This window comes from Excalfactoria chinensis, chromosome 5, assembly GCF_039878825.1.
Source record: "Excalfactoria chinensis isolate bCotChi1 chromosome 5, bCotChi1.hap2, whole genome shotgun sequence".
NCBI classification, from domain to species: Eukaryota; Metazoa; Chordata; class Aves; order Galliformes; family Phasianidae; genus Excalfactoria; species Excalfactoria chinensis.
In genome coordinates, this window is record NC_092829.1 from 28,750,010 (window position 1) to 28,769,831 (window position 19,822).

General features: G+C 35.9%; 1 protein-coding gene across 4 annotated transcripts in view; it reads right to left on the reverse strand.

The window, feature by feature from the left end:
- FSIP1 (fibrous sheath interacting protein 1) overlaps nt 1–19,822 on the reverse strand; it is a 68,505-nt gene extending 48,683 nt beyond the window's left edge. For all 4 annotated transcript variants that reach the window (XM_072337634.1, XM_072337636.1, XM_072337637.1 and 1 more), the window contains exons 1-10: nt 19,684–19,822; nt 19,282–19,413; nt 18,016–18,088; nt 16,833–16,931; nt 15,394–15,566; nt 14,399–14,486; nt 12,600–12,698; nt 10,591–10,694; nt 9,752–9,859; nt 4,172–4,336 (exon numbers count right to left, since the gene is read on the reverse strand). In XM_072337634.1, the coding sequence (XP_072193735.1) occupies nt 4,172–4,336; nt 9,752–9,859; nt 10,591–10,694; nt 12,600–12,698; nt 14,399–14,486; nt 15,394–15,566; nt 16,833–16,931; nt 18,016–18,088; nt 19,282–19,413; nt 19,684–19,686 (1,044 nt within the window). In that variant the 5' untranslated portion in view covers nt 19,687–19,822. The remainder of the gene's footprint in view (nt 1–4,171; nt 4,337–9,751; nt 9,860–10,590; nt 10,695–12,599; nt 12,699–14,398; nt 14,487–15,393; nt 15,567–16,832; nt 16,932–18,015; nt 18,089–19,281; nt 19,414–19,683) is intronic.

The window sequence follows — 19,822 nt, forward strand, 5'->3', positions numbered from 1 at the left end:
CTAAGCCTGTTATTGCATAGAAGCCATTCCACAGTTCTGAACATTCTGGCAACCAGATTTCTATTTCTTCTAATCTGGTTATGAGATCTGAAGGCCTCACAGAGTGACTGTCAAGCCACATGGTGCACAACAGATTTGTACAGTAGCACAGTGATCTTTTTTTCTGCTTCACTCTGTGTCCTTTTCATAATTGTCCCTAATCAGCTCATATCTTACACTGCAGAGGATTAAACCACTGCTTCTACAGAAGTAGTTCTTGCAGCCTCGTTTACCTCATCCTTGAATAGTAACTTATCAGAACTTGCACCATATGAGCAAAGTTCAGAGAGCTTTTCTCCGCTCTCACATTTTTTATCTTCTTTCTGAAGATATCTGAATGAAAGGAAGTACTATAGCATGAAAAATATTTTACTGACAGTGTTTCAAGTGCTTCAATAATTTTTTTTTCTGCATTAGAGATTAAGATCTATAAAGCTACTAAGATGATGTAGAAAATAAAAGTATTATATGTAGCACCTGCTGAAGCCATAGTGTAATGACCACAGAGTAAACAGAAATTATCCTGTATTAAAAGTGGCTAAATTTATGTTTTGAATTTCCTTTTCTCCAAAATTCTCAAAATTTAAAGCAAAACGTCACCTCATGAAATATACTGCTACCATGCAGTCTTCTTGAGTCACAAAACAGATTGACATGTTTACCTGCTTCTGAATATGCCTTAAGAAGGGAAAGCTATAAAAGTCATCTGTTTTGATGAAGAGAAGGCAATGGAACACAGGCTATAAAGCAGTTCATTAATGAAAATATCAGTGTGAGCTCAGAATCTTCCATTCTTTTGAGTAATTATTTAAACCATTGACTACAGTTTGGTGTGGTAATTGAAAAACAGAATTACTTCTCTGACAAAAGGAAGCCAATCAGGTATGAAAGAACTCATCAAGATTGCAAAACCATGGAAGCAATTACCTTCATAAGGTAAGAATGAACAGTTTGCTTCTTTAATCATAGCTTCCAATTCATTTTATTTTCAGGTAGCTTTCCAGTTGCTCAAGTTGGTAACTGTATCTCTCATACTCAATCTTACACTTCATATTCTTTCATCCTACCATTTTCCCATCTCTTCTAGGATTATATTCAATTTAATTTGCTCTTCCAAAAAACACTGAGTAAGACAAAAGTATTTTTTAAATTTTAATTAAGTTGGCACCAAAACAAAGGAATGTTTCAGAGAGAAATTAAGTTCTGATGAGAAACATTTCCATCTAAAAGAAAACATTAGTCATGGAAAAGCATTCTGAATCCAGCTGGTCCGATTGCATAAAAAGATGAATCTGTATGCTCCTCTCTAACAGCTCGGCTATGGTACTGTACAATAATTAAATCCAGTTGTTAAAGATTTCAGAGTTGGAGAATATTTCCTATATCCTGCCAATGCATCTATAACCAGCAGGAAACTTCTCTCCCATTGAGCCAATGGTGATTAAGTGCTTGCTCTTTGAAAGTAATATCTAATGAAATTCTTGAAAAAAAAGAATGTGCTTCTTTATGATATGCAACACTTAAGTTAATTTCATTTCAATTATTTCTAAAATTCTAAACAAAAACATAAGCAGATGGTTACACAAATATTTTTCTCCAATATTCCCTATCACTATCGCATTATATTCTACTTAACCACAGCAGATGAAAATTCCACCTCGTGGAAATCAGAAGGAATTTCGGCACAAACTTCTAGAAGAGAGATGTCACTGATACCAGTTTCTTCTTTTCCAAATGAGACTTACATTCTGTAACAACTCTATACATGGTCAAAAAAAGCTTTCAGCAGTACTGAAAGTACAAGAAGATATTAGATCAGAGATGAAAAAGGCACTCTGATATAGGCCCTGTGAATGGTTTAAAAAAAAAAAAAAAGAAAGAAAGAAAAACAAAAAGAGAACTAAACAGGAATGCACTTTAAGGCAACAGATACAAAAGATAATTTAACTCTCTAGATGGCATCTAGACAGCCGCAAAATAAGATACAAATACTGTATTCAAGGGAAGAGTTAGCATGATAATGGATGTCATGAGTATCATACATAGTTTGCCTTTCATCAGCCTCCAAAAGGCATTCTCTAAAATGAAATCTTGTTTTCCTCTATGGGCCACCTTCTTTCACATATCAGAAGTGATGCTTTAAGATTAAAAGTTGTTAAAAGAAACAAACAAACCAAAAAAATGAAAGCTTCTAGTTTATAACAATATTAGAGGATATCAATCATGATAATCATAGATGTTTCATGAAGACAAAGAGCACTACCTAGCTTAGAATTTATAAAACAAGTATACCTTTTGAGAGGAAGCTCTCTAGAGATTCAAAATAGTTACTAATTTCTCAGCTACTGATGCATGTTACTTCCTGCTTCTTGAAAAAGGAACTATTAAAGGCACTTGAAAACAAAACATGTTTATAGAATGAAATCACACAAGCAGACTAGACCTGCCATTACTGTTCCACATATGTACTGAAGCGATGGTATCAAGGTACAAATAACCACAATCAAGAATGTATAACTAAAAGATCCAAAACAAAGCTTCCACAGTAACCAGCCAAGTTTCTGAAAGCTGACACAGCTATTTTCTCCTCCACTTACCTTCAAAAATGTTAGCAACTGCAATTATATGTAAATACATACAAGTCCAGTCACGTCACAGAGGCAGATATAATCAGGCTGCACCTATGAAATTAGGTTATCAGGAAGAACTCAGCACTGACTTTTGTAATGCAAGGTTGGCAAGGAAACTATGGCACACAGGTGCAACAGCTCTGAAGATACAGAGAAGCAGCAATACAAGTGTCTAGGGAATTTTGGTGTCAGCTGGAAAAGCACAAAATCATGATACTTATGGAAGTAGACAATTGCAGACTGCTGTTTTGGATTTATGCAATTAGCAGCCATCTAAATCAAGTTTTAAATACCTATAGCTTCTTATCAACTTCAGCATATGTTTCTTTTGTTTAACTTTTTCTCAAATTTATAAAGCCATCTATAAATACTTGGTAACTCTCATTAAAATCATAGTAATGAATGACTCACATATCATAGCGTATCTGAAAAACAACAACAAAAGACAAACAATTCTGTTCATCAGTTTCACAGTGTATAAAAAAAAAACAAGTTGAAGAATAACTGCTTTTTACCAAGTATGTGTAATTTAAGGAATTAACTGCCTTGTTTCGATTGTTAATTATGATACTATTCAAAAAGGTAATGTACTCTTTTCAAGATGCATATACATGAATTCAAGTTTCTATTCAAATACCTCAGAGTTCTTACCTGAAAAGAATGCAATAATAATCATTCTGATCAAACATTCCCTAACAAAGTACTCACTATCACAAGCAGTATTACCAATTTCAATTTGGTGTCTCTTATCAGTAAGCACAAGATCCAGCAGTCTGTCCAGTTCAAGTCCCTGAACCCAAAACAACCACGTGGGTAACAACTGAATTTGCCTAAGTGATTAACCACTAGAGGGAGTTGCTGTTTCATACATTAAATACGAGGAGGAAAATGATCAAATTGTGACTCCTCCGGAATTTATGGCAACATAAAATACTACTTCAGGTCAAATAAAACCTAAATAAGGTCAACAAGTAAGTCAATACAAAACTGGCATTAAAATGTAAAAATTTTGTTTGTTCTGGTTATGAACTGTACACTTTAAGAAAGTGAAGAAGCCTTTGTGCAGCTAAGTACAAGAACAGGAGTTACGGTATTTTATGTAGTTATTTCCCCCATCCTACACCATAGACAACACACATACAACACTGGAAAAATTGGTCTTCTATGTGCAAAATTTAAACAAACACTTCTCAAGGCTGAGACTTCTAAGGTCCTTATTACTGATGGAATGGGAAAAAGACTAAAATCCTTTAAAAAAAAAAAAAAAGAGAGAGACACGATTTCAATCCATTTTCTACAGTTTTAACATCACTTTATCGATAATTGTTTAATTTTTCCATTCACTTTTGGAATCCTGAGATAAGAAGAACCCAAATTCTAATTCCCAAAGATGAATTATCATGGATAATGCGCTACAGTGGCCCTTTTGCAGTTTGGAATATCTGAAATACCATTTATTTTCAGAACAAATGTCTTGTTTAAAGCTCTGTTCTGTAGTATACCTGATAAATTTGGCTTGGAGGATTTGAGCAAGAACTGGAAATTGCAGAAAAATCGCCATTAGACAGTAGTATTTGAAGCTTCCTGTCTATCTCATTTAGGTGATGAAATTCCATCGGTTCAGGTGTGTAACCTTCTCCTGGCACCAGCCAACCACATACATCCTCCTGTTGAAAATACAGAAAATATTTAATCCCCATTCCCAAAGGAAATAGACTTTTAAAGCAGTTACATATCAAGCGTATTTATTTTTCAAATAAACTGTATTAAAGAATAATATGCAAGTTATCATCTATCTCATTATATAACTAAATTCTGCCAGCACTCATGTACAAAGCACATCCTAAAGCAGATATTCATCAAACAGTAAGAAGTATATACTTCTTTCTATTAAAATACAGCCAAGAAGCAACTTAAGCGGACTTAAAGATATATATAACCTAAAGAGATGCCTGCAGTTAATATACTTTTATAGGAATAAGTCCAAAACCCATGTCTTCACTGACTAGCCACTTAGAATTGCTGAAAAAAAGTGCTTACAGGCAGATGCCTTGCCTCCGTATTAGCCAGTCACAGACAGCTCCTTAAGTTCCCCCCCCATTCTTTGAAGGTTATACAACACTTTTGATCAAGTTCTCTTTACATACAACAGAAGCACTTTGGATAGCTAACCCCTTTACCTTAATGATTCACCTCACTGTATAATGTCTTATTCAAGTTAGTTAAGCCTTCAAAGAAGTTTCATGTTATGCCATGCCATGCCTATCGTAGCTTCCATCCATGGATGACAGACTCCTCCCTTTCTGTGGGCTCTGCATCTGTTGAACATGGGAGTCCCAGCTCCCTCTTTAAGGAATGAGTTTACCAAAGCCTAACCCAAACAGATCTCACTCTCTAGTGCTGTACGCAAGCAGCACTTTTTGACGTCAATATCATGAATATCCATCTTGGAGGTGGTGTACCCCTTTGCAAGACAGCGCAAAGGACAGAAATTCAGAGGAAATTGTTTGACAGAGGTAGACCCACCAATCCTAAGATTGAAAACACACAAAAAGCATACAATAATCTCATATTTTCAGAGCTAATACTGAAGCAGAAAAGCACAGCTCCCATAAACTGCTGTAATATTGTTGGTAAACATCATTCCTAAGACAATTTGGTTATGCCTTGTTTGAACAAAAAATTGTTTTTATGGGATTACTGTATTACATCCAAAGTTATCCAAAGGACTGGACAGAGAATTGACTACACAGCAAACAGTAAAATATATTTATATATTAAAAGGACAAATGCAAGTCAACAGGTACAAAACGAGAAGTTCTCAACTTCACTGAAAAGCAGCATCATAGCAGCTTCCCAATCAGTTTTCACCTCAGAAAGAAATTCTGGTATCAACCACAGACAGATATCCTTCCTATACATAGTCACGTATCCATTTTACATGCCCAATCACACCTACACAGCAACACATGCTAAAAATTATTTAGAAGTACAAATAAAGTGGAACATAATACACTGCTCTCTATTATCTTCTTGAGGAACTCGAAGCAACAGACTACTGCGCGAGCCAAAGAAAGAAATTATTATCGACAGCAACTTCTTATCTGACAAGAAATCAAGAAGAAACACACAATCATGGAGTGATTGAAGTGAGAAAGGTCCTCTGGCTTCATTTGGCCAAACCCTTACTCAAGCAGCATCACCCAGAGCAGGGTGCCCAGACCCACGTCCAAACAACTTCTGGAGATCTCCAAGGCCAAAACTCGACAGCCTATGGGCAGACTGTGCCAGTGGAATAAGGAAGCCTGAGAAATCTTAGAATTAAATTTGAAAAGGCTGATGCTGTGATAGAAACTGCCTGGAGTCAACTCTCAAACCAAAGACATGAAATTCAATGTGAGACTTGCATCCCCTAAGAACAAGACACACAAGGGAGCATCGGAGTTCCTACAGGAACTGCTCTGAGATCAGTAAGCACCACTCTTCTGGCGCTCCAGTATGTTATCACAGAAACACTGGCAGAGGCAGAAAGCAGAGTTCTCTTTCTGATAGTGATTTACATAATTTCTCCCACTTGATAGCAGTAACACCTGACTAACCAATACAAGTATGTGTTCCCAGTATGTCTATATACAGCTGCATACTATGTGTGAATCTGGCTCATTTAACCCAAACAAGTGAGCACGTATTTGTAGATACTGGTTATCCACTGCAACTTGGTACTCTTGTCTCACACCCAGGCAAGTGGGTCTGCACAACCACTATTCATTGGGAATGACACTAGCAAATTACATCTCTGTCCTGATCCCAAAAAATCATCAGTTAGGACCTCACAGGGACAGGCCAGGGAGATGGGGGAAGTAGAGAGCATGCTGTTGATTTCCTTTCTTCATCCTAACAGAAGAGGACCACGAACGTGATGACCTTACTCAAGACATCAACATCTGTCTTGCAAAGGATCCACGTTTGTTCCTCCTTTACAGCTTCCAGATTAGTCCTCTGACTATTTGAGCAGCTGCATCCACGCATGAGGAGGAAATATGAGCTCCAAACTACAATACCACTACTGTGAGGTCATGCCTGGCCATCCTCGTTACTCTAAATCACGCTGACTACAAAAAAGAAAAAGAAAGCACACCCCAAACACCTGTCATAAATGACCTCCATTTTGTTTTTTGTGAAACAAAATCAAACAAAAGTAGAATAAGGTGCTAAACTTGTGCTATGTTAAACATCCTCTAATCAGTACAAACACACCAGGCTGGATGTGGCTCCGGGCAGCCTGGTCTAGTGGTTGGCAACCCTGCACATAGCAGGGGTGTTGAAACTAGATGATCATCGTGGTCCTTTTCAATGCATTCTATGATATGACTCCGCAGGAAACAGACACATGAATCCAGGTCCAATTTCGTAGCTGCTGCTCAGTGTCTATTTCTCATGCTCTCACACCCCTCCCTCACAGTACCTAGTAGCCACTTTACTCCTCAGTAAAACAGACCTAAACATTCTCTCTCATATTTTCAAGATGGTCAGTGATTTAACATTTGTCTTGGGAAATACACTTTTGTCCTGTCACAGTTTCCAACAACTTAACTCAGAATAATGTTTCTGTAACAGCAGTAGGCACTTAGTACATCTGAAACAAATTACACCCCTGCTGATTTAACAGTTGTATTAGCATGAACATGCAGTTCTAAAATACATCAAATCTCCTTAAAACACTTTTATTTAAGTAAGAAGTACCATTTGACTTATTTATTAACACAAGTCAGACCAAGTTACCTAATCTGCATTCCACTATACAGAAGAATTAATACAGCATCCCCAGCTCTGCATTGACTGACAACCTCCAAAACATTACTTTAGCCAATGCAGTTGGACCAGCTTTTAAAGTCAGAATGAAGTAAGATGAAAACGGCCATCAGTTGGGCAGTTGCATTGCTGGACCAGCTTGGAACAGTCTAAATTACTCATTAACTGATAAGTTTCTTGTGATCTTTGCTATAAGACAGCCACAAGAAATGACTCAGACATAATATAATTCAAATGTGGCAGAAAAAGAATCTCACTCTAAACTAGACAGGTTTCAAGTAGTATTATCCTTTCTTTTATTCTATTTTGGCAGTAAATTTAGGAGCTATTTTCTTTAAAGAGATGATCTAGTGGTGACTAGACTAACCCACAAATTACCATTTCTGTTCTTGTCTGTTATATCAAGAACATATAGCCATAACCGCCTTCTGTAGTGACCTACTTAATAACTGATATAAGTAGTACAAGCTCTATAGATCCATGTCCAAAGAACAGTGACACTTCCCAGATATAACTCTGGATAAATGTCATACTTTGTTGTTGTGCCTTAAGAACTGGTGCACAAAAAAGGGCACACATTTCTAACCAGAATTTGCACCCGTCTGATTTGAAACCAGCTTTAAGAAAAAGAAAACTCAATAACATTCTACTGTGAGAGAAGGCTTCTGCAATCAGTAAAATAATAAATTCTTTAAAGAAAAAAAAAAAAGTTATTAAAAAAAAGCAACCACTGTTTAAGTCAGACAGCTCTAATGTTTACTAGCAGAAGCCTATTTATAAAACTATCACTTCTTTAAACGTTAGCATATATCAAATGAAAGATAACTCAAAAACAAACAGAAGGGATGGTATGGTTAATCACCAACATTTCCAACATGAGGACAAAAACAATCAAATCAAGAACGAATCAAAAACCCACCCTCTACCAATATTTTCTTCCTGCTCAGAGGCTGGATGAAGTAGATTCAGTCAGATTTTGACCCCTACATGAGCTCACTCCCTCACCTCGTGTTCTGAAACAATAATTTCTAAAAATGAATTTTAGCCATGGTTTGGAAAAGAGTAACAAAGAACAGCATCTCTTGGATGTCTCATGGCCTTATCTCCCTTCACAGGGGAAGTGATTCAGTGTACATTTAAATATTGTGACAACATTCAAAACATATTAAGTACTCAAAGTACGTAGACTTTGAATAACGTATATTTAAGGGTATTTTAAAGGTCATATAATTTCTTTGAATAAAGCAAGTATTTTTCCAGCATTATCCTTATTTATAAAAATGCAGTTTTCTTTAAGTATAATATCAAATTTATATTGAGAATGATCATACTATGAAAATACTTGTTTAATACCATATATATTTGTAAAACAGCAGAAGTTCACAGCATGATTCATTTTTCAAACAAAATCTTCTCTTCCTGTACTAGCAGCCTCACGAGAACTTCCATTACATATGAAAGTCCCCAACAACTCTACCACTGTGACACTTAAATAAAGGAGTAAGCAATAAAGACTGTCTACTAGTAATGAGGAGATCAAATAACTATATGATAAGCTCAAATTACTGGGAACCATTCCGTGGCACAGTCTCCTTGACGCAGTGATGGCTAGGACAACCACACATTTTTATGCTTTATAAGGAAAAGTGTTTCCACTTCTACATACTTCAGCCTAGTGCAATATGCAGACATGCACTGCTTGCTCTGTAACATCATAACATAAATGTCTAATATTTAAGTGTGCTCCTGACTTCTTTGTATACTGTTTAGACAGTCTAAGTTGGAAGTCACTATCCTCTTTCTAAAAGCAAGCATAAGCTTCACTGTTACTATTGAACAGTGAACTTCCCCAGTTACTGCATTCTGAATATATCCCAAAAAATAATATAATATCCCCCCAAAAAACTCTCCAATTTATTTATTTATTTATTTTGGAAGTAGTTGCTGAAGCATCTACCAGAGACTACAATGCTAAGCACTCAGACTGAGATGCAGCAACTTGACACCTTACACACAAATTATTATGCTTAAAAAAAATAGACCATATTCCATCCTGAGTGTGTTTCTATGGCTCCTTCCACCCACTTCTAATTTCTCCTGAAAGATATGTTGCTTATTTCACTCAATGAAATAACTGCTGAGAACTTCCAAATAGTAGAAAGTAAACAAAAATGGTTTTTGTTTTTGTTTTTTTTTTAAAAGAAAACAACAAGGAAAATTCTGATTTCCAGACAATCCAAATGGGAAAGTATAAAATGCAGTTCTCATACCTCAAGATCTTGCAATGTACTTCCATCTTCTGTATCTTTCAGCAGTTCAGTTAGCCTTTTCCTTTCTCTTTCAAGCATAGGTACCTGTTTTCCTGAATCCTTTGCAAGCTGAAATGTTTACATATAGAAAGAAAATCAAAACAAAACAAAACAAAAAAAAAACCACAAATAATGAAGCCATTTGAACTCCAATAACTCACATGATATTTTTAAACTTTATGGAATTAACATCTGAATTCCCACTAACATAATATAAATTATCTCTCTGACAGATAATACAATTATACTCTGATATCAGTCTTTGACATAGACATGTGCAGGAGGCAGTGCTAGATGAAAAAAAATCTATAGATACTTATCTACAGGGAAAAGAAAGTTTGAAAGTCAAGGCATCTGACAGAAGTCAGTCTTCTCTAAGTTAAAAGTTTCGTGCATGCTGTACATAAATAACATGCATATGTATTCCTCATCTACACATAAGGACAGCTTCCTGTAACTTAGTAGAAAATGTATTTAAAGAAAGGAATTCTTAGGAAATAAGTATCCTCATAAGAAGCCATGCCAAGTACAAACAGACCAATTAAATTCCCATTACTCTACAGTAGATACATAAAAGCAGTATTAGGCCTACTGTGAAAACGTGAGCATGCAACATGAGAACTATCTTACAGAGTTTTCTGCCATAAGCAGCAATTTTTAATAGTAATGGTATTTTCATTTACTTCTAATTAGCTTTTAATATTCCCAATAAAGTAATCCAAGTGTCACCAGAAGGGTTTATACACTACTTTTTCATTAACATTTAATGAAATATTATTGATTTTTCTTTTACAGCTTACCTCTACATTCTTTTTAATGAAATGCTGACTACTTTTACTTTTATTCTGTGTTGTTTTTTCCACTTGATTCGGGAATTTGTTTGTTTCTATTTCACTTGGATAATCTAAAATTGGAGGAAAAAAACTGCTAAGCTTTCTCGTTCAATCAGAGCTTCAATAACATTAATTTTATTTAAATTTTTAACCAGTTTGTAAAGTCAACAGACCTAAAATTTTGATATGCTGTTTTCATAATCTACATAAAAACAATATAGCTATATTTAAAAGAGAGAACAATCATCAAAGACGTGTCTAATCTCATTCTTAGGCTTTTATTATCTGAGATCATATAACACTGGGAAAACTCAAAATACTTTAGGATTTCTAACCTCAAAAATGTTAAACATGGTGGTTTTAAACACCCCGGCATTCCTTTGAACCCTATCATTGTTTCAGTTTTATCATCAGTACAAAAGCAGACAGTAACTTTTGGGAAACCACAGAACTATCTGGAGTCATAACAATTACATTTTTTTCAAACCAAACAGCTGAAGAACAGATGATATATTTGATATTATTACAACACAGCTTATAAAAAACTGATTAAAACTAAAGCTCACCATGAAATTGAAGAGCTATTAAACAAACAGCCACATACATTATTTGTAACAGTTAAAACTAATGATGTTCTGACAACTACTCATGTAGGTTTTTCTTTTCAACAACGGATTTCTATCTATCATACAATTATGAGCACATATTATGTTATTCAGAGACTTGTACAGTTCTAAGGCAGCAATTCTTTTACAACCACTGAATATTTATCATATTAAATAACAAGACTCAGTAAATACAATAAAATTCTTAGTCTCAAAAACAAGAATTATGCACAGTACTTCTCTGGAAAGTAGAGAAAAAAAATGGAGCGGACTACTTCATCAACAAAAACTAACCTCAATTATAACTAACCTCAACTAACCAAGCATGCTGGATTATAAAAGATAAGCCATCATCAGATTGTAACTGCTTACTCTTTTACACTTGACATAAGAAATAATTCTACAGACTGAGCAGACTGCAAACTCTCAAGGATATAAAAGTGAATTCAGTGTGTTCTTTTACCCACTATGAACAAATTAGAATAATAAATAATCCAGTAAACTCTAAAGGACCGAGGTATGTGATATGATCAAGAAAACTGTTTACTGAAGGCAGCCCAAAATATCTTTAATGTCACCAGGTAAGACCTTAAATCTATCAAGGAATTGGATCATATTAGAGTAGCAAAATTTAGTCAAATTCTGTGAAGTATCCACACTGTATCGATTCTGCTGCCAACATCTGTTTATTCCATGTTTGTCATTTTTGTCACCAGTAAGATATATCCCTTCTGTATAGATACAATTCTAGGTGACAAAGAAATAAACGAAGCAAATAGCAGTGGCAGCTGAAGCCATTCTTATGCCAACACAAGTGAGAAGTTACTCAGCCACACATATGTCAGTTTCTAGTAGGGAAAGAACAGAGACACAAAAGTGCAATTCTATGTTTTGAAATATTGGTCACCATAACCACTAGTGTTTGATACCTCTACACAGCACATGAAAACAAGTAACTGCTAAATAAGGAGCACAGATTTTGATCTCTACCAGAAAGCATTTACTACAAAAAAGTTACAGAACAGCTGCAAATGTATACAAAAACAATGCTAAATAATTTCTTGAATATAAGTTTATGAATTAACAATTACAGCAATTTAGATTAACAGACATTAGACAAGTTTTTTTACAATTTTTCATTAAAAAAAAGAGATACATTTGACATGAATGTTGTATATCTATCAACTCACAATAAAACATTGTAACTTGTAAGTAATATATTTTTTTCTTTTTACCATATTGAATGAAATGCTTGGATAAATACCAAAGAAAGTTCTTCCATTTTGTCATTTGCAAAAATAAATAAACAAACAAATACATAAAAATTAACCACCCACTGTACACGCTGTTCTGCCAGATAACAAAGCTTACCCTGATTACGCTGGGTTTTATGGAAGGTATAATCTTCTGGACTAATTTGTGTGTGAAATAGCAAAGCATGTGTTTCAGCCTGTTTAACATGACAGGGACCTGCAAAGAAATGTTTCAGTAAAATTCAATGAAAGAAGACCTAGTTTCATAGATATCGTGCTATAAAATCTCCTACACAATACTTGAAGATGTTTGTGGACAAATTATATCATCACCACATTTTTCAAGAAATAAAAAAGGAAAAAAGGGGTAGCGTCTTGTGAATAATAACATAAGAGAAAATATATGTTGTTTCAGATGTCTTAAGCTTTTAGCAGCTGATGAATAAATATACATACAGAAGTACATACGTGACAATTACGTAATAGAAAATACAGCCCAAGGCTGTGATATTTCAAAGCCTCCACAGACACCAAGTGGTTAGTCACAAAGAGGCTTAAATGAGAATAAAGTATCCAGATTTTCACAGCTGGTGTCTGCCTCTGCATGAATTATTTGTCTTCCAAGTGGCTTAGGTCAAGGGTATAGTCTAGGAGTCTTGGAATATATCTTAGGCATGCAAGAGTTGTTTCAGTTACTCAAGGAAAAAGAAAAAAAAGTCATGGTACAAACATATCTCAGCTGGAAGCCTAAGTTAAGAGTATTGAACTACAGTCAAAAAGCTTAGCACTTAAAGACTTGTATTGAAAATAGCCATAAATATCACATATGACAAATATGTTTCTCACAATGAAAAAAAAAAAAAAAAACACAATAACCTGTAATAATGAAGTTTAATGTACTTTTGTTACACGGAGCACAAAGAATGAAGGTAAGGCCAATTAATTAATTCCTGATTTACACTTCTGTCATGAGTGTGCATCAAGCTCATGCACCATAAGCAGGCTGGGACTCACTAGTCATTATTGATTTGGTGCACCAAAACTTACATTTGATTTCTAAGGCATATTAAAAGTTGTAATTAAATAGCTGCTCCATATAATTTATGTAATGTAGCTCTTTGACAAGTTGCAGCTCTAAAAGAAAAATCCATTAGTTGTATTCTATTTCAGCATCAACCAGGGTAACTGTCAGGGCTGGTGGTGATTGTCAGACATTTAAATAATAAAGTCTGAAAAGTAAAGCATGAGCATGTTATGGAAAACTAAAGACAAATATCAAGCTGGAGGAAAAATACAAGTCCAAACTAAATAGAGCTTTGCAATTATGGTACACCAGATACATGGGACACATGCAGTCTCACATATGGAGTTACCTTTGAAATAAAAGAGGAATGCAAGCATTTTATGGTTGGCAATCATTAAAAACTAGTCTAGCTTGTCTGCTGTTTTTTGCTATATGCTGACATCTACTGGAGGCTTTTAAAATATCATCCCTGAAGTCCATGCTTTTCCCTTAATAACCCAAAATTTAGTATAGAAATGTTGTCCAACACCTCCAGGTTTGGTAACTCCATCACCTTCCTGGCCAGGGACTTACTTACTGCCCAGTCATTCCAGAACAGTAAAGGCATCCAAGTTTTTCAATGGGTTTCCACTCTTTGTTTCCTTGTAACTATTTTCATTATTTTAAAGTACCAGTGTTCTCAGTCATACATCCTTGGCTACCAACTTGAAAAGTGCAAGCTCTACTTACACTGGAATTCTACCTTTCCAGCCCCTTGATATACTCATTTTATTCTAGAAGTTTGAAACCTTTTTTTTTTTTTTTTTTTTTTTTTAAACTGTATCCAACAAAAATACAAATATTAATCAAAATAAAGAATAATTAGCTAAGGGTTTTTAACCTTTTCTACCTACCAGTTGTGTCCTGCCACGATGAGATCAAAGTTAAGAAGAGCTTTGTGTTTTCCATCTCCTCATGGATCCCTGTGGAGTCTATGACAGACTGTTTAAAAGAAATAAAGCATAAATATAAAAGATACTAGCAAATATATACTTTAAAGTTGCAGCAAAATATTTTGCTTATCAGGTATAACAACTTTTAGAACCTATAGAAATTTTTCTTCTTAGGTTTTAACACGTACTTTCTGCTTTGTTTTATTATTGAGGCTACATGAACATCTCCTGAAGTTATAACAAATGCATGACGAAATTTCAGGGCCTCTATTCTGCACTGTCTATTTCACGAAGACACATTCCACACAGTAAAGAACTTCCATAATGGATATACAGCTCCCCATCCAAATGTGCTGACACTGTGAGATGCACTGGAGCCAGCTGCAACCCTGGTTGTTTTGTCTGTTTGTTTTTTTTAGCAAATTACACTTACATCATGAAAAACAACATTTTAACTTCTGAGGAAATACTACATGTCGTGTTTTACGGCTTAAACTGACATTTATCTGCTAGAGGATATGACAGGAATAATGTAAAGGAATTTGTGCTGTGGTGTTGTCATGTCTTCTTCTAGGAAGCATCTCTAGCTGATCTAATAAGAGAAAGTACTAAAGCAGACTGCCTAAGAATTAGAATGTAGTAAAGGCTCTTAGCTCTGTATTCATGCCATGTCATGACCTGCAGGTAATGAGCTCAAGCCTAAGATTCAGTGTGGTTTACATGTACAAAGACAGCTGCATACTTGACAACTGGCCTTACCAACTTTTAAGGATAGTATCCCTGTTTCAAGTATAGCCAATAGAATATATTCAAAGTTACTTTTTAAGATCCATTAATTCATCTTAGTGAGTCAATCATTACATATTTCATAAAACAACGTGTCTGTGAAATGTAGTAACTGTCTAAGACAGTAGTCCAAGGCATATTATTTACAAGATAAGCAGTATTATTCTAACCTTAAGTTCTTCCCAGAGCTTTGCTCTCATTTCCTTTCCTTGTTTCTTAACAGCTCTCTCTTTAATGTGTTTTTTTGCCAGTATTGTGTCAAGCTTATTCATTTTCCTTATAGCTGCTTGAATCTGAGGATCTCCTTCTGCCTCTTCAGAATCCAATAACTTGGAAGAGTTTGCTGTAGATCAGATTTTAAATTGTTAGTCTGATATACTTCAACTTAAACAACCAAAAACCCACAGTACAAATAACTTGATAACAACTGCAGATGAAAGCACAATTATTCTTGAGCATGTTCGTTTCCAGGCCTACATGTAGTAGGGAAAAACAAAGCCTTCGCACCAGATTACTGAATCAAACCCTGTAGCAGCCAGATACGAGGTGGGAGAAGAGCACCATGTTTTGGGCAACTAGTTTAAACTTAACAGAATAGTGACTGTATGCCCACAGTATCAGCAATAGTGGCAGACAAAATAAGATTACTACTCAAAAAGTTTTTGTTTCATGCCAGCTACTAAAATACATGTTGAAACATCCTTCATTAAAGTAAATAATTATGGGGCTGAGAGAAACTCTGTAATATTACTTCTTCTAAATGTTATAGAAGCTTTAAATGTTGACTTCTTTATTTCTGATAAAGCAGAATCTGTTACTGGTTCTAGATAAATATTTCTTTGAAAAAAAAAAAAACAAACATGGTGAAACATTATAGAAACTATCATTATTTAATCAAAATGCATTATTATTTTGTCACTTTTTTCTTAAATATGCAAATTTCTATTTCTGTTCCTTTTTAGCCTTTCCTCTTCCTACATCCTTGCACTTGTCTCTCTTTTCTGGCAGAAACGCTTCCATAGAAGAGGACACATTCGTAGCACTGCTCCAGTCCCACAGTCTTTGAAATTTTGGAGTCCTGCATTATTTTTTCATAGGTCCAAAGCTTTACACACCATTTGATCCCAAACATTCACTGTAATGCATTAGTCTACTGTGTGCTACAAAAACAATGAGTGATTTAACAAGGAGAGAGCTACACAGAACTAACCAAGCTCCAGGGAAGTGCCTACGGGAAAAGGTAATTAATCTATCACTTATTTCAACCGGACTGAATGCTGCACATGGATTTGGATCTAAACTACTAAGTGAAGATTTGAAGCTGAATTCTACACAACTTCTGTTCTGAAGCAATGACTATTACATGAGATGACTGGCACTGCTGCACTAGAAAAAGCAATCAATGGATTCTACCATCTTATTAGACTGACCAAATCTACACAGAGCACAAACACTACTACATAACCAAAGTAAATAACCTTTCAATAAATAATTTACCTATAACTTCTTGAAAACAACAATGCATAAATATTTTCTAAGGGCACTCACAAGAAAATTGACACAAAAGAACTTTACTGCACCACACGCTTCATAAAGCAGAACATAATACCTTCTTTTGCATTACTTATTTTTCCTTGGGAAGGTTCACAAAATACTGAAGTCTGTGTTTCAGTGTCACCATCAGCAGAATCTGAATTAGAGACATATCCTGAAAAACATAGGAAAAAGCCTCTCACAATTACACAGATGCATAGATGTCAAATAAGCTTTTAAAGATAGTGTTTGAAACATTAACAATTAAGGACACACAAATGTTTTGCCCCTTTGGGATCGACACTGAGACTCCATGGTGAACCATTCTGTTCTAAAAAAAACAAAAAGGGGAAAAAAAAGAAAAAGAAAAGAAAGAAAAAAAAAGAATAAGAAAAAAAAAAAAGGAATAAGAAAAAAAAAAAAAAAGAAAGAAAAAAAAAGGCACCTACTACTACACTTGAGCTCATGTTAAACCCGGGAGCAGGAAGCACTGAATTCCATTTGATGCCAATTACGTAACGAAGACAAAGAATTTCAATACCCTCTTCCCTCTTAGCTTCATATTGTGGCTTTCACTTCTCTATTTTTAAATGATCTGAAGCTCTGAAAAGTTAACTTTGGTAGCATTTACATAATGCCAAAAGAATTCTGTCCAAAGCACTTCTGTAAGTGCTGTCATTAAAATACTGTATATTTGCATTTTAAGTATATTAATAGTACTTATATTTTTCAGTTGTTAAATGCTGAAACTCTCAAGAATAATTTCTAATTATTATTTGATTGATGGACTATTATTAGAATATGAAGTTTCTCACAAATTAACATTATCTTTGAAATATTGGATACAAAAATTTTATTGAAAATACTTTCTATCGTGGTTTCATGGAACAAATGCAGATGATTTCTCCTGACGTTTTAGGCCACCAGCCAGGTGCAGGTCACAGCTTAGATGCCACAAGGCATATGCTGTGTTATCACAGCTGTTACCACTGTATTTGAAAGATGGAAGTCATAATAAGGAAGGCATTAATTTCTACACCATCGCCCCCTTTCTCTTCTGGAATTTCACTTGTTTGCATACAGTGCTCTCCAGCAATAGAATCTTACACAAACCATAAATATACAGTATTTGGTCTATTCACACCATGAGGAAATGTTAGGCTTTCCCACACCAGGCAACTCACTGGGATTCAGCACACACTCCTGAAAAAAGCTCATGCTCTCTACTTCCTTGATATCAGTGTTCCCCCCGCCATCACCTTTGTTTTCTTCTGGACAGCAGTCTTCTAAGCTTCTTTGATGACTAACACCCAAACTGACAGGTGAATCAACCTATGAAATACAAATCAATCACTACCCCTTAAACATAAATCCTGAGGGGAGGAGGGCGATAACTGCACTAATCATATATTATTACAAAGGCTAACAATGCTTCTACACAAGACTGCAAAGCAGCTCTTAAACAAATGAAAAATTCAGATCAGAGTTCTGCTTCTTAGATATCAGACTAGTGAACGCGTTTTCTCAGGCTCAACACTTTACAGACTCTTGGACTAGGAAGGAACTCTGAAGATGCACGCTACTTCTGCTACAGCAAAGTACAGCCAACCAGTCTGTATGTGCAACAGCCTCTCACTCATTTCCCAGTGCTGTGGGTGCCCTGCACCAAGCAGCATCTCCACCTCTTGCTCATACTGTTGAGTTTTTTTTCTGCTCTTTGATAGGCTGATATGCTTGTATCTAATTCATCATTCTCAACAGATGGCAACTTCCATGCAATTGGTTAGGATGCTTGGGTTAAGAACTTGGACTCAAAGTTATCTGATAGTATCTTTAAAATCTGACTATGAACTTACTATATATATACATATATATATATTAATGCATTTATAAGGCATCTAGGCATGATTAAGTGAATCCCAGTTACCAGTTTCCTCAGAAGATGGACAAACATCTTACTTCTTATAGAATTTATTACATTCCTGGAGCTGATCTACAGTTCTTGGAATATTACGATTTCAAAACAAAACAAAACTTTAAATAGAATATATTCAGTAATCTGATTACGTATATAGAATCATAGAATCACCAAGGTCCAACCATCCACCTATCACCAATATTTCACACTAAACCACTCCCCTCAGTACATCTTAGTGTTTCTTGGACACGATCAGTGACTTCCCTGGGCAGCCCTTTCCAGTGCGAGACCACTCTTTTGGAGAATATGTTTTTCCTAATATTCAACCCAAATCTCCCCTGGTGCAACCTGAGGGCATACAGTGGAATACAATCCAATTCTCCACACTGCAACATTGAACAAAACTTTCTGCAGCCACCTCAACGACTCAGAAAAACGGAATGAAAGATCATTCACAGAGCGCAGAAGGGGCAGCCCGCACTCCCAGGGTTGCACACAGCCTTTTGCACAACCTCAGTGCCCAGAACTCTCTGCAGAGCTGAGAGCAGAATTTCATTTCTTCGATGCTCTAACAAGAAAAAATGAAGCAGCTGAGAGTAAGACTTACCTTTGGCAAACTGGATTCTGGTGCCAGTAACTCCATGGAGACGCTGAAATGGCTGCAGCTGGGGTAAGCGCTTGAGCGAGATGCAGGCTGTGAAATTTTATCCAAGCTGCCCCTTCTCGTATCCATTGGGACCTAAAGGGAAAAAACAACCAAACCAGAACCACCACCTCCCAAACCCACAGTCTATTACCAAAACAAGAACTCGAGCCCGCTTCAGGTGTAGCTCAAACAGATTTCAAACAACTCAACGCTGAGAGATCTTTCTGTGCTCCAGCTTAGCCCAGCTCCGCTGCTCAAACGCACAGCTTTTATGCAAGTACGAACGCACAGCAGCAGGGCAATCAACGCATCCGGCGGTGCTTACCGGCAAAAAAGAAAAAGCGAATAAGGAAACCAACCAACCATCAAATTGCACACAGCCCAGAAGCAGCCTCACAGCAGCACCCTGCCGCGCTCACCACAGCAGCGCCAGCTGCCGCTCCGCGCGCCGGGCGGCCGTTGGTGCGCGTGCTCCCGGCAGGGCGCGGGGCCGCCGGTGTTA